Source organism: Centropristis striata, chromosome 20 (assembly GCF_030273125.1).
Source record: "Centropristis striata isolate RG_2023a ecotype Rhode Island chromosome 20, C.striata_1.0, whole genome shotgun sequence".
NCBI classification, from domain to species: domain Eukaryota; kingdom Metazoa; phylum Chordata; class Actinopteri; order Perciformes; family Serranidae; genus Centropristis; species Centropristis striata.
In genome coordinates, this window is record NC_081536.1 from 4178714 (window position 1) to 4195265 (window position 16552).

The following is a 16552-nucleotide window of genomic DNA, read 5'->3' on the forward strand; positions in this document are numbered from 1 at the left end:
CAAGGTTATTATAGTTAACGAAAACTAACAAAATAACGAAAACTAAAATTGAAAAAACATTTTTGTTAACTGAAATAAAAATAAAAACTAGAGTTTTTCAAAAAACGATAACTAACTGAAACTGTATTGCGTGGTTACAAAACTAACTAAAACTAACTAAAATTATAGTGAAAATGTCCTTAGTTTTCGTCTTTGTCAACTTTTTTCATACATAATTCAGTGTTTCTATTGGAACATGCAGGAACACATGGTAAATATGTTTAGTGAGACTGGGATGTCTACACTTCAACCAAAATACAAAACACCCAGAACTGTAAGAATTAATAACCTTATTGGTGCTAAGATGGATAAACCAAAGGAAATAAAGGCACATAGCCCATTACAAAAAAAACTAAAACTAACACTAAAACTAATAAAAACTAAACTAAAACTAAGCATTTTCAAAAACTAAAAACTAAACTAAAACTAAGCATTTTCAAAAACTAAAAACTAAACTAAAATAGCAAACTCACTCTAAAAACTAACTAAAACTAACTGAATTTGAAAACAAAAACTCACAACAAAATTAAAACTAAAACTAATGAAAAAACCAAAACTATTATAACCTGATATTGAAGAATTTAATGAGGGTGAAATAAAATTTTAATGAAAAGACTGATTGTGCTCCTTTTCAGACCTTAGTGGGTGTTTTTTATCTTGCCTGAAAGACTAAAGGAAGCCTGTTCATTTAGTGGAAACTGTGAAAGTGGCGGGCAGAGGGCTGGTATGTGCCACTGGGTGGAGGGTCAACTGCCCTCTCAGTTGGAGAGGTTTTGACCGGCGGGTGTGCTAACCTGGCTCTTCCTGTCAAACTTACTCACAGGGGTATTAATAACCCACAGCGTAGACGTAGAGCGGGCAGTGGTGGAAAGTAACTAAGTACTTTTACTCAAGTACTGTACTTAACCCTATAAAGCCTGAACCATGAAATAATTGCCAGAAAATTCAATTTTTTTTAAAACCGAGTGCTTATTAACTTGCTGACGAATTTAAAAAAATAAATAAATTGCATATATGAATTCTAATTTGTATCATATTTGATACATCAGGTCTTTTTGTGCAATTTGTTGCTCACAGTTTGTTTTTCTTGAACTAACAAAAACATCAAACAACAACATTTTTAACTTTTCCTTTTTCCTCAAACATGCAAAATACATATTTTTTCCATATAACACAACATCATACATATATCTGCTGATATGAAGTTTTAGCTACATTTTTACTACATTTAGCTGACAGCTTTAGTTACTTTTCACTCGAGGTTTAACATAAAAAACACAATAAATTTAGGTGATTAGACACTTTTTGAAATAAACCTCATAACAGAATATTAAATAGTCAATATGAGCCCTACCTTGAGAAAATTAAAACGCTGTATACATAAATGCATCAATAATAATAATATAATATGATATTTGGAATATATAAAACAATCTAAGTGGCTCCATTTTGCATAACAAGTACTTTTACTTTTGATACTTTAAGTACATTTTGATGCTGATACTTTTGTACTTTCACTTAAGTACATTTTGAATGCAGGACTTTTACTTGTAGTGGAGTAATTTCACAGTGTGGTATTAGTACTTTTACTTAAGTAAGAGATCTGAATACTTTTTCCACCTCTGAGAGCGGGGCATAATGAGGCGTAGAGCGGGCATTTCTTTTGGTAGCTAGGTGGTTGGTGGGTGGGTGGGTAGGTTGGTGGGGGCGGGCTGCCCCAGCTGTTCCCTCTTCTCCTCGACAGCGGATGCCGAGAATGGCTGAGGATCTCTGGATCTGGGTCAGGAAGGGAGGGAGGGGGGGTCCAGTTACAGCCGGACTGAATTATGGTCCCAGAGAGATGGTCAGATATGAAAGCATCAAAGCAAACATATGAACTAGTAATTAGCAGAAGATGGAGATGCTGACTCCACAAACATAAAACCACGGTAAAGACCCACAAGCTGACGCACTAATGAAATATTTTATATTTTACACATCGGATGCATAATCAGAAGACCCGTAGTAAGAAAGCAGCCATGAGTTTCCTCTCTGGTTGCATCAGAGCTGACAGGTTGCATCAGATGAGTGTTTCAACTTTCAGTGGCAGGGCGTCATCATGACCTTTAATGTAATTCCAGCATGTTAACAGGGATTAGTAGCAGGTTCGGTTTACACAGCACCAACCTTGGCCAAAGATGTCTGAAATGGCCTCATGCCACAGAGATAGTGCGCGGGCATGACGGATAACATCCATCATCATCATCTACCTTTCCTTTTACGATTTATGAGTTAACGAGAAGTGGGTTTGAGCTCCGGTTGCAGCGGTCCAGGTGTGAGTCTGGATGAAGATTTCATCAACTCCTAACTAGTGATTTTACTCTCTTCTGTCAGAGAAAGCTACAATCTAAATCAGTAGTTCTCAACCTTTTTGAGTCGCGACCCCCAATTTAACATGCATGTTGTCCGCGACCCCCGCTCACTGAACAGAATTTCACACGCACAGTTCAGATCACCCAAAAAAGACACAGATTGACCACAAAATGATCAAAAAAGACACGGATTGACCACAAAATGATCAAAAAAGACACGGATTGACCACAAAATGATCAAAAAAGACACGGATTGACCAAAAAAGACACAAAATGACCACAAAATGATTAAAAAAGGAAACAAAATGACCAAAAAAGGAAACAAATTGACACAAAAAAAAGACACAAAATGACCAAATAAAGGAAACAAAATGACCAAAAAAAGACACAAAATGACCCAAAAAGAAACAAAATGACCAAAAAAAAGACACAAATTGACCAAAAAAGACACAAATTGACCAAAAAGAAAGACATAAAATGACTAAAAAAGACACAAATTGACCAAAAAAGACACAAAATGATCAAAAAAAGACACATATTGACCAAAAAAGACACAAAATAACCAAAAAAGGAAACAAAATGATCAAAAAAAAGACACAAAATGACCAAAAAAAGGAAACAAAATGACCAAAAAAGACACAAAATGACCCAAAAAAGACAAAATGACCAAAAAAAGACACAAAATGACAAAAAAAAAGACACAAAATGATCAAAAAAGACACAAAATGACCAAAAAAAGACACAAAACGACCAAAAAGACTAAAACACATGAACACTTTAACACAGTGGAGACAGAGTTGACTTCCAAAATGATTTGGCGACCCCCAGAAATCATCTCGCGACCCCAATTGGGGTCCCGACCCCAAGGTTGAGAATAGCTGATCTAAATAATAATATTGTGCAGTAAGATTCCCTGACAAATTCCCCTGATAAATGCCTAAAATATAAAAAATGTTATTACATATCTCAGGACAAGACTGCAACTTTCTCAGACTACCCGCCAAAATGTTTCAACTCATCTTGTCAACTTTTCATGCCGCAGGGTTTGGGCTTTAAAGGCATACTATGCAGGAATTGTCATTTGATTGACATTTCAGCTTGGCCCCTCCTCCCCAGCTTAATGAAAGTGAAAGCAAACCAAAAAATCACTCTAGTTTTAAAACCTGCTTTGAAACACCTTGCTGTATTTGCTTTTTTTTCAGTGCCGTGTTTACAGTGCCTCGTTAACCTTGCAAAATGAAAATACAGCTCTGCAGATACAGACACCACCACACTTCTAGTGGGTCATGTGATGATTAAGAGGGTTTGTTTTGTCTATAAGTTGTTTTGTTAAGAAAAAAGCCTGAAAAATGATGCATAGTACAGGTGCATCTCAATACATTAGAATACCATAGAAAGTTTATTTATGTTAGTAACTGAATTCAAAAAGTGGAAATAACACAATTATATAGATCCATTACACACAGAATTCAAAATGTTGTGTCTAAATTTATTTGATTTCTTCTAATTATCATGATTATGGCTTACAAATCCTAAAATTCAGTGTCTCAAAAATATTAAAAAAGACCAAAAGTATGTTTAATATGGAAATGTTGGCCTCTTAAAAGTATTTCCATCTATAGGACTCAATACTTAGTTGGGGCTATTTGACTTGAACTACTGGAAATGGACTTTTCCATCATATTCTAATATATTGAGATGCACCTGTATAATTTTACAAAAAAAAGTAGAGAACTACTCCATGCTCACAACACAGAATATCTTGTTCTCTCTAAAGTAGCAACAAGCAGAACATATTTTTATGTACAGTCATGAATTTTTTTATTTTTTTTTGAACAACCCTTGTTTTTTTCAATTTCTCGTTCATTTTAATGTTTGGTACAACTAAAAGTACATTTGTTTGGACAAATATGATAACAAAAATTGTGCATAAGAGTTTAATTTAAGAGCTGATGTCTAGCAATTTTAATGGTTCGTCCACTTTTTCAGTGGTCAAATTCAAGCACTTTTCAAGGACTTTCAAGGTCCATTTTCAAGCTTTTCCAGTACCTAAATGGCATGTTTTAGATGAGTACTTCCATACTAAAAAGGGGTAATTTCACTTAACCATACCACCAGCAATGGTATTACACTTTTAACAACTAAAAGTAGTTTGTTAATCTCATAAAACATCATACTGGTGTGGGAATCTAGGGGCTAGGAGCAAAAGGAAGCTCACAAAAATCATCAACCGGCAGCTGGTGGAACTAAACACGACCCAAACTAGGAGGAAAGACCACAAATAGGCTACTTCAGGAGCCCTCACATCCAGTAGGAATTAGAAAAACTCCCTTCAGTAAGAAGATGCTTAAAGTTAAAAAGTTAAAAACCAGAACCAACACCAAATCACGATGCACCATGGTAACAGCTGTTAATTTATGGAACAAATTGGAGAAAGACTTGAAAACTTGCAATACCATTAACTTATTCAAAAAATTACTTAAAAATAGGATGATTAATTTATATAACTTAGAGTAATGAGTAATAAGCTTCTTTCTTTTCTCTCTTTTATGACTGCTTATTTCTTTTGTTGATAAATAACAGATTGTACATTTCCAAATTTTAAATTTACTTGAGTTGTAACAGGGTAGGCGTAATAAGCTGCTTCAGCCTTTTCGGTCCAAATGTCTATTATCAATTTTCTCTCTCTGTTTACATGTTGTTTACTTTGATCAATGTTTTTTTTCTGGTTTGTTTTGATGACATGTATTGACCGAAATAAACAGATACGAAACGAAACGAAACGAAGATACAGGGTAGAGCAACAAGAAACATCTCAGAAACAAAAAGACCCAGGCGGAGCGCTCTTCAGTTCAGATTATAGGCTATAGGCTATTCAGTTTATATATTTTTTTCCATTGAAAATGCAGTTATCTATAATCAGATTGCAAGAGAAATACAGTAAGAATTTCAAGCATTTACAAGCACTTAATCCAAAATCCAAGCACTTTTCAAACCTTGAAATTCAACATTAAAATTCAAGCAATTTCAAGGATTTCAAGCATCCTGGATAATGATTTTGGTTATTATCAAGAAAACCATTGAAAATGTCTAGATATCAGTTCTTAACAAAAATAGCTCATGCCAGTTTAATTTATCATTATATTTATCCAAACAAATGTACTATTTAGCACTAAAATGAACAAGAAAATGAATAAAAAACAATGGTCTAATCATTTTTTCATTACTCTAGATGGAATAAAATTCTCACCGTGCAGCACAGCAGGTGTAGAAAAAATGGGTCTCTCTTGTGGAATGAAAAAAATCTGAGCAAAGGCAGGGTTATAAAATTCTCAACTTTAATCAGTTCAAAAAGTTCACAACAAATGTAACACCTTGAGAAGGGAAATTTGCCATTAGAGATTGGGTACTTATTTGGATTTATACATTCTTTTCCTAATTAACTCGTTGGCAATTCATTTGCTCTCTGGACAAAAAGCCTTTTGTTTTATTTGGACAGAACTCATACAGGTACAACTGAAAAATGCAAAAATACAAAATTAAATGTAAACCCAGTTTTATTTTTCATTTTGCTCTACAGGTAGTGTCTTGAAGCACTACTGCATGGTAAACAATCTAAATTAGTACAATTCAAAATCTCAAAAGCCATCTGAGTTAAACAGGAGTTGTTATAAAGATGCAACCAACTAAGAACCCATAAATACCTCCGCCACTTCCTCAAAACATCCCATTAATGAAGGCTCACAAATGAGCAACAATCCTCTTAGAGGAAAACAAAACGCTGATGTCGACTAGGCGACAGCACACACGCGCACACACCCACAACAAAAAGAAACAATAGAATAAAAGGAAAAAAATGTTCCCATGGTATTAAAGATGCTATACAATTGGGATGATATGCACATATTCGGTTTTGCTTTCCCTAAAAAAAACCTCCTGCCGGCAGCAGCCATACGCTTTTTTTAGGTGAAGCATAACTGATGAGCAACAGATGCTGATACATGAAGCAGCATCTCTCAGCCTTCATTCATTATCCGCTAGATTCACATTCTCCCACAATGCCGTGGGGCACCAAACAAGCGGTGCATGCGCCACTAAAAAAGACCTCCTCCTGCCCGTCACACCACAGGTCTAGAAGCCTCTATGCCGACTTGACACATATGCCGTTTTTCACAAAAACCCTGCTCAGACTGTATATATAATATATTTATATATAAACAAATATATGGGGAAAAGAGAACATGGGAGGTGGAGGGAACAGAACAAAAACAAAGATGGTTAAGTTGTCTAATCGTTACAACCTCTTCATGCAGGTCTTGGGATGGGCCAGAGACCAACAAAACATAAGCTTAGATTAACAGTTCTGGAAAGATATTACACAAAAAGTCTCCATAGAAAACGCAGATTATGTAAAAAGGGCCACAGGGTGACGCGGTAATCATTTACATATTGTTGGCATTGTTTTGGTCAACAAACATCCGATGGGCCGGCCCGCTCTGCAGAGGGTGAGCGGCCTCCCACCTCTCTCAAGTGCCTCTTTTGGGTTTTGTTGTGTTTGCTGTGGTTAGGGTTTGTTTGTTTGTTGGTTGGTTGGTTCGTTGTTTGTTTTGGGGGTACTGTACAGTTTGGTGGAGCTGCTGCTCAGTCACACATCTCCTCAGGGATCTCGTGAGGGTTTAGGATGCCCGGGACTGACATCTGGATCTTGTGTTTCTCCTCCTGGGCCTGACGGAGCGACGCCTCCCTCTCCTCCAGGAACAGGTCCGAGGTGTCCTCGCCTGCAAACTCCTGCAACGGCAGCAGGAGAAACAGAAACACTGCGGTTAGCGGCAACTTAGGGACGAATAATTCATCAATGATCGATTAACGGTCGTTAATAATTTGGTCGATCATGTGGAACTTTTAATAGATCTGTGTATTTTTAAATTTGATCTACAACTGTGATTTTTTATTAATTTTTTTTGAAATATTTTTTTATTGCATTTTCCAACAAAGACAAAAACAACAAACAACACACTGTGGCCACAGAAAACAAATATCCAATTACTTATTACGTAATGCAGACAATACAATGAAAATGCTCTGTCCCATTACAATTGACAGTGATGTAGCAAATACACATCTGGAAAAAAAGAAGTGAAGAGTCGTTAAAAATTAAAAATGAAAAAAAAAAATTTTTTTCCAAAAATCTCAATTTCCATTTTGAGAGAAAGCTATTTTTTTTGATAATTAAAAATAGTAAGTAAATTAATGTCCTTCCCTAACCCAAAAACATCAGTTAGCCAGTTTCCCTCATTGCCATCTATCATCCCTTTTAATACAATAGTTGTGAGTCGTTTACCAGCGTATTTAAAGAAGGGTGCCCAGATCTTTAAAAAGTCAACCATCTTACATTTAAATCTGCAACTGTGATTATGATTTGGATCAGTATCACTGAACTGAAACACGGCCGATCGTTCAGTTCTGCGGCCGTACGTTAACAAGCCAATGAGCTGAAAATTAAGTTGGATAAAGCTACAATTTGCCAACTGAAAGTTTCAATAACAATTATAAAACACACAGAAACACAAGAGTATCTATTGGAGCAAAACTAGCTTACTGTATCAAACCTTTCTAGCATGAATTACTGAGTTTCATTTTATCCAAAACCTATTTAAACATAAAATACACTTAAATATGCAGAATTACTGTGAAAACTAACATCATGCCTCTTCAGGGGATAAAACATAAAACAATGAACTCCTTGACATTATCTTTAATTATCGTTTAATCTCAGGTGAGTTAGTTTAACGATCGACAGGAAGTCTCTTTTTGTCCTTTCAAAATAAACGTGTCCATTATCAAACAGGCTTTTGCATAGTACTAATACGTACTATGTACTATGTATATATATATATATATGTATATATGTATATGGGTCAGTGACAAATAAGGATTGGCAAGATGTCAAATGGTGTAACCACAAAAAAATGATGAATTTTTAAAATACTTCATCCACCTACATTGTATTTAAGTGGACTTATACATATAATTACTTCATTTTGAAAAAACATCAAATAATTTTTTTTGGTAGTATTTCTACATTTACACATTTCGTCAAAATATTGAGCAGAACATATTCTAAATACAACCATTTTTTTCTAAAGTTTTGTCAAATTATGTAAAATTTGTTATAAACCATAGTGTTGAAATGTAAATGTGGATTGTATTTTTTCTCATTTTGGTTCACATTTATTTCCCTGTATATAATCAGATTTTTATGGGGAAAAAATGACTGGTTACACCAACTGACACTGGGTTAGATGACGTCATTGACCCATATATGTGTGTGTGTATATATACACATATATATATATGATATAAGGTTTCTTCCAAACGTCCATCCCTACTGCAACTAATGATTATTTTCATTTTACAGTCAACTGATTCTTCTCTTTTAGTCTTGAAAGGCCAGAACTGTAAACCTTCCAGATCCCGAGGTGAGAAGTCAAACTGTCCAAATCTATTTAACTTACAATGATTTGAACCAGAGAAAAATAAATCAGTTTAGCTTTTACTGCTCAATAATGTGTGATCTCATAAGCAATTAAATTAACCAATTATGTCAGCCCCTGATCCTGACTACATCTCAATAGCTCCGTTTTATCTCCAATTACGACGTTATAGTCAGGAAAATAACCATTGAAAATCCATTGAGCCTGACCGCTGAAACATTGAACCCATCGCTGCCACCATCGCACACAGTTTGACTCCAACAATGAACTGGCACGGCAGCCACAAACCTTCCCTTTACTTAGCAGAACAACCTGACCATGCAGGAAAATGTTATTTCTGGAAACAACGGCTAAGCAGCTAACTATGTGTTCCCTGATAACCTCTGTGAGCGGAGACAAAGCCGCGCAGCGCACACAACAAACAGCAGAGCTGGAGGTATGCAGGGCCTCGTCCTCTTTAGTTCAGCTCATCAGCAAACAAACAAATACACACCAAGCCAAATGCATTAAAATTAAATTAAAACTTATATTTTTTTTATTTTATTTAACCTTTATTTAACCAGGGAATATCCCATTGAGATTAAGAACCTCTTTTTCTTTAAGGGAGCCCTGGCCAAGAGGCAGCAAACACAGAATACAGTTACATATTTACATAACATACAGACCTTAAACACATCATGAGAAACAAGTGCATGTTATGGAATTGGCCTCAATAACTCTTAGTTTGGATTTAAAAGTGCTCAAAGAAACAAATTCAGTTAATTTCTATTCTTTCTGGCGCATATTCCAGCATAAGGTGCAGAGTAAACAAATGCCCTTTTACCCAACTCTGTACGAGCAAAAAGGGACAGAAAGCAACAATTGATCTTGTGAACGAAGAGAATAAGATCCAGCATTTCTCACAGTAATTAGGCTGCAAATGTACGAAGGCAACAGTCCCAATATTGCCTTATAAATGAATGTATACCAGTGGTGGGCCGTCAGGGCCAGCAAGGCCTTCTCTGCTGGCCTAACAAAACCAGAAATCATGATCATAATTATGATAAAGGTTAATTTAATTTTTAATTTTCTTTCCCTAAATATCTAAAAGTATTCATATTCTCTTCATGTCATATTATGCTCCTTCCAGTACTGTTGTTTTTAGGTTAGAGTTTTTATCCAATCAGAATTCAGCTATCTTATGTTGCCAGGCTGTATGAAATCTGCCCGGGCCTTCAGAATCAACAATGCGGGCGTCTGTGCACTGTAAGTGAACGGGCAAATACAGTTGATAGATAGTTGCGATAGCCAATCAGATCACGAGTTGTGTCAGTAAGGCCCTCTAGCTGGCCTCACGTTGAACGTGACATTTACGCGTCCTGTGATTGGATATAATATATATATATATATATATATATATAATATGGATACTTACTAGTTTGAGCCACGGCAGTGCTATGCAGATCAACAGAGTCACACCCGGGACTGTTAACGGTATGTAAATAATCTGGCGCATTGGCGCAGCTGTGTGGTTGTACTCAAAGCAACAGGTCACAGAAAGTCGTGATACGTCACGTTTTGACATGAAAACGTTTTTTTACAAAGAGACTTGTTTATTGTGTCGCTGTCGCCAAAGTATGGCCGTCTTGTTAGTGTCTTTCTGATATTAAACTGCGATTTTGCAATGTATTGTACAATCTTGTTAAAGCTTGCATATTCTTTGTGGACTCATTTAATAAAACTTTTTGGAAAGATAATTTTAAAGACCCTTTTATTCTTAAGTTTTGACAGTAGCATATCAGATATGTTTTAATTGCTGATGTGCCGGATAATAGCCCATTTTGTACACAACTGAGGTGATGCAATGCCTAGTAGTGCTTAAGTGTGTTTCTAACTACTCTCCAGTCCTGGTGTTATAAATGCTGGCAAAATGAAAGGTATTTATTGACTAAGTTGGACATCACTGAAGGCCTAAGTGTGAAATGCACCGCCCGCCACTGATGTATACAAATGACTAGCCCTATTACACCATGATCCGGGTGAATACTCAGTTCTGATTGGCTGCAGGGGGTCCATTAACTCCTGACAATGTGTTAAGTAATTCCAATTAAATTGAAAAACTCATGTACTACACTACACATACATTCAATGTATTCTTGCAGTGCATCATCCTCTGAGACTAACACTGCAAGAAATACCATCTGGTACTTTGTATCACCTAAATGAACATCCCATTAGCTATTCAATCCACTTCAGGCTGCAGCCAACAGTTTTATTGTTTGTCCATGAAAGTCTTAATACTGATTTGGGGATAATGGTTTTGCTGTTTAAAATACTGTCATAATATATTTACTGTTTGGGAACAGTACGCGATGTTATTTACTTATCTTGCAAGCATAACATTAGTTTCCTCAATGAGCTGAAGGGACTACAAAAATCTCCTGTTTACTGGAGTAGTAAACATTTTTTTTATTGCACAAGAACTTTCTGTGACTGTTTCAGACATTAGTAAAACCCTTGGGTGTTTCCGGGAAAACTAAGAGTTTGCAAATGCATGAAAATATAAATGAATGGTCTATTTAAAAACTATGAACAACTTCAAAAGGGTCAATAATCAGGAATTTATGGCTTTTAAATCCTGATAACAGACACCTCGTTGTGCATTAACCCTTGTATAACTACTGGTGTTTGGTATGTTTTTGCTGTTTTATGCTGCACAAAAGTAGCCTGGGTATACCCAGACTGCCTTGCGCGCTCGAATTTAATTTCGAACCTCTTAGCCCTGTTTTAGGGATCCAATCACAGAGCGGGGAGGGACGGCAAGACGATGACGCGTACTACTCGGCACTTGGAAGCTTGTAGTTTTCTTACGGATCCAACATGGCTGCTGCAGACGCGACACTCTCTTTAGCTGTAGATGGTGTTTTAAATAGTTTAGAGCGAAAGTTGAAAGGCGAAAGGTCTCTCGGCGGCTCCGCTGTCCCCCGGCTTGTAGCGAGATCACCGGTAGGTGCCGGGGGACAGCGGAGCCCCCAGAGACCCGCAGCAGCTTGTTTATTGCCCATAAAATCAGTGGATGTGTGTGGCTGAATGACATGAGGGGGAATAAAGCGTGAAAATAAATAATCTTGCAGAAAGCGAGAACTGGAGAAGCAAAGCAGCAAACAACACTCTCTCACAGACACACACACAACAAACATCCATTTCTGTTGCTCTACTACGTCATCTGGTATAACTGATCTGATTGGCTAAGAGCTACCTACAGACGCTTTGATAGACATTCTAAGCGCCCAATAAACGGCTCTGGAGGATCGTAAACCACACCTCCTCTACGGAGAAATGAATGGCTGGTTGCCAGACTAGATCTCATTAGTCTGGTGTTAGCCAGGCTAGCACAAAAGGGTAAAAAAACAAAAAAAAAACAAGCCTGCATAAATGACAATCTCACCTTTATCTGGACAAGGAAGTCTCTAAGGTGCTCCTTGAAGGCAGGAATATCCTGGTTTAAGCTGAACAGGCCGGTCACAAACACCTTCACCTGAGCACTAACACAAACAAACACACAGTGATGTTAACAAACGTTTTACTACGACAGAGATTGTGAGAGAGTCCAAGTGTGTTGCTACTCACTCTTGTAGGTGAGGGAAGGCCGTCTTGAGCAGGTTGGCCACGTATTCCTGGATGAAGCCCTGGTTGTTGGTGGGGCTGGCGGGGTTTAGCACCGTGGTGATCTTCCCCTCCTCCACCAGGTTGAACATGTAGGCCAGGATGGACGCATGCATCGTCAGACCTGCAGGACACACCAGCTTTTTACTTGAAGACACTTGAATTATTAATTTCTGAAGGATTTTCACATCCGAGCATTCAGGCGTCCCCCGCAGCTCACGTGTGCGTTAATCTCACCGGCTGTGTGTGACGTGTCTGTGACCACGGAGAAGATGTGTTGTAGGATATCGCAGAAATACGTCTGGTAGAAACTCTGAGCGGCTGCTTCCTCCTGGGCCACGTTCTGCAGCAGCGTGTACAGAATCTGGAGACCTGGAGGAGCAGAAACACAAATACAACTTCAGCTTCCTGCACAAAAGAAACATCATACCTGTACGTTACTACAGGGCCAGAAGCTAGGGCTCCATATAAAAGATATATATCGATATATTTTTAAATGTGATATGGAATTTAACCATATCGCATACACTACCGGTCGAAAGTTTTAGAACACCCCAATTTTTCCAGTTTTTTATTGAAATTCAAGCAGTTCAAGTCAAATGAACAGCTTGAAAGGGTACAAAGGTAAGTGGTGAACTGCCAGAGGTAAATAAAAAAAGGTAAGCTTAACCAACATACACACAGAGTCCAACATAAAATGTGATTTTGAATCTTTTTTTTAACTTTCAAAACACTATCATGCTCAATAAAGGATTTTAAATGTTGCAAATGTGCATTCATTTCAGAGTACACTGAGACATTAAACTGCATCATTTTCAATTTAATTCTGGAAAAGTTGGTGTGTTCTAAAACTTTTGACCAGTAGTGTATATCGATATAGTTCAAATTCACACTGTGATCCTTGCTCCAGGAAAGCTGCAGCTTTTATTCAAGATCATTTTTATTCAAATGTGCACTTTATGGAGCTTTTTTTATTTTCATTTTTTTTTAAAGGTACTCCTGTTGTTATACAGTATTAATGTTCACTTAAATAAACGGTTTTGATTAAAAATACTTGTGACATGTCATATTTGGCTTTGACTTTTACTGAACATTTGCTCTCACTTTCTTTATTTTCATGACTATTTACATTGTAGATTCTAACTGAAGGCATCAAAACTATGAATGAACACATATGGAATTATGTCATTAACAAAAGTGTGAAATAACTGAAAACAAACTGAAAAATAACTTGATATTTTAGATTCCTCAAAGTAGCCACCCTTTGCTTACTAGAATGTAAGACATGTTTTCAGTTATTTCACACTTTTTTGTTAAGTACATAATTCCACATGTGTTCATTAATAGTTTTGATGAATCTACAATGTAAATAGTCATGAAAATAAAGGAAACGCATTGAATGAGAAGGTGTGTCCAAACTTTTGGCCTGTACTGTATATCGTATATTGATATTCAGCCTTAATATATCGGGATAGGACTTTTCGGTCCAGAAGCATGATCTGACAAGTTAACATCAGCATGCACATCACTGCACTAACACACAGCGTATCACAGTTCACCTGCAGAGTTACATTTCTGCAACAAAAACTTCTCATGGCCTGATAAAACACAGCGCCCACCCATGTGGTTTTACATCATTTAGAATTCATGCTGTAGGCTTCGTTGCTCAATATGAACATTAATAAAGGTGTCGGCAGCCTTACCGGTGTCTGCCACGTTCCTCATGGTGTGTTTAAAGGCCCAGATGATGGAGTCCAGCACCAGCTTGAACTGGGCCGGAGGGATGGCGAGGAATGCAGGGAAGCAGTGAGAGTTTACAGCTTGGAGTAAGTAGAAGAAGTGGGTCCGGTGCTCTGGAAACTCCTCAAAGTTCTAGAGAAGCAGAAGAACACAATAAAAAAGTTGTTTAATTGTTGTATAGTAGTATTTAGTAGTAGTAGCGGCCCTCGTGATGATATTTTGTGGCCCCCACCTTGATATGAAAGTTTAATGTGAGTTTTATATGAATGGCACTTTACCCTGTTGTGTGTGGAAGGTCCCTTTAATTACTTTTTTTGGTGATTTTGTGTCTTTTTTTAAATAATTTTGTGTCTTTTTTTGGTAATTTTGTGTCTTTTTTTAATAATTGTGTGTCATTTTAAATAATTTTGTGTCTTTTTTTTATAATTTTGTGTCTTTTTTGGTCATTTTGTGTCTTTTTTTAGTAATTTTGTGCCTTTTTTCATAATTCTGTCTTTTTTGTCATTTTGTGTCTTTAAGTAATTTAGTGTTTTTTCAGTCATTTTGTGTCTTTTTTTTTGTCATTTTGTGTCTTTTTTGGTCATTTTGTATCTTTTTTTAGTAATTTTGTGTCTTTTTTTGGTCATTTTGATACTGCCTCCAGCAGCCCCAGGTAATTTGAGTTTATGAGCCCTGACCCCTGCACTTGAGAGAGCTTTTTATCATATACTGAAATTAATCTGTGCTTCCCACTCCATTCAGAGTCTCTAAGCATCATTTAATAAATATATTTTAGATGCACACAATCGGTTCAACGACAAAAGGGGCAAAGCCAGCGACTCCCCCGGGTCCCCTGGTGGATAAATGTGGCCCTAAATGGGTTTGTTTTTTCTTCAAAACTGAAAAATAGACATAGGGAAGTTTCTCTGCAGGCTCTGACTAGTTCGCCTTACAGTTTCAGACATGACACCAACAAGCAGTGGAGAAACTTAAACCTGTGACTTCAATGTTCTGCAACAGGTTTTATAGGCGGTTCATACAAGTTCCATACAAACACTAGAGATCCCCTGATAAGCTTTTCTTGAACTTGAAAGCCATGACAGGAAATGGCTGCAGGAAAAACCCTCCGACAAAGAATGAGTGGACTGCAAATGCCAATGAAAACAACTGTATGGAGAAACTTTACTTTGAGATATACACTACCGGTCAAAAGTTTTAGAACAGCCCAATTTTTCCAGTTTTTTATTGAAATTCAAGCAGTTCAAGTCAAATGAACAGCTTGAAAGGGTACGAAGGTAAGTGGTGAACTGCCAGAGGTAAATAAAAAAAGGTAAGCTTAACCAAAACTGAAAAATAATGTACATTTCAGAATTATACAAGTAGGCCTTTTTCAGGGAACAAGAAATGGGTTAACAACTTAACTCTATGGAGTCTTGGGCTATTTTGTCCATTTTTTAATTCTTTTCATATCTTTGTAAGTCATTTTGTGTCTTTTTTTAGTCATTTTGTGTCTTTTGGTGTCTTTTTTGTCATTTTGTGTCTTTTTTTTGTCATTTTGTGTCTTTTTTTGTCATTTTGTGTCTTTTTTTGGTCATTTTGTGTCTTTTTTTAGTCCTTTAGTCCAACATAAAATGTGATTTTGAATCTTTTTTTTACTTTCAAAACACAATCATGCGCAATAAAGAATTTTAAATGTTGCAAATGTGCATTAATTTCAGAGTACACTGAGACATTAAACTGCATCATTTTCAATTAAATTCTGGAAAAGTTCTGGAAAACACTGGGGGAAATGGGTATTCGTATTAGATATTCTTATATTTACAGTATATAATTCCTACAAGAATGTAACCTATTACATGTTTGTAGACCCTGTCTGGTTGTGTTTTGCCCATTTCATCCAGTTGTTTTTTACTGCCACAACCACTATGGTGTAGTTTTGCAAGCTGCCATTATTTAAAATCTGGGTCGAGTGATAAAAAACGGTTTCTGGCTGGGGCATTTAGCTGGTGGAGCGCATATCACCGAGTCCTTAATGCAGCAGCCCGGGTTTGAGTCTGGCCCGGGGCCCTTTGCTGCATGTGTTCCCCTCTCTTTCACCTTTCCACTCTGTCATTACCTACAAATAAAAGCATGAAAAATGCCAAAAAAATAGCTTCGGCAGGATGTCCTGTGTTGCTCTAGTGACGATTCAGCCACATACCAAACTACAACCAATGGAAAACAAATGGAGAAAAAACAGGTAGGAGTTGAGTGGAGCCGTACCGTAGCATGTTGTATAAATACAGCATAAAACACCACCAACAA

General features: G+C 36.8%; 1 protein-coding gene across 1 annotated transcript in view; it reads right to left on the reverse strand.

Annotated features, from left to right (window-relative positions):
- Window positions 1-5711: 5711 nt before the first annotated feature.
- xpo1b (exportin 1 (CRM1 homolog, yeast) b) overlaps window positions 5712-16552 on the reverse strand; it is a 44724-nt gene continuing 33883 nt past the window's right edge. Inside the window, exons 21-25 of the mRNA XM_059359016.1 lie at window positions 14233-14401; window positions 12767-12901; window positions 12494-12653; window positions 12312-12408; window positions 5712-7178 (exon numbers count right to left, since the gene is read on the reverse strand). Of these exons, the coding sequence (XP_059214999.1) occupies window positions 7032-7178; window positions 12312-12408; window positions 12494-12653; window positions 12767-12901; window positions 14233-14401 (708 nt within the window). The 3' untranslated portion in view covers window positions 5712-7031. The remainder of the gene's footprint in view (window positions 7179-12311; window positions 12409-12493; window positions 12654-12766; window positions 12902-14232; window positions 14402-16552) is intronic.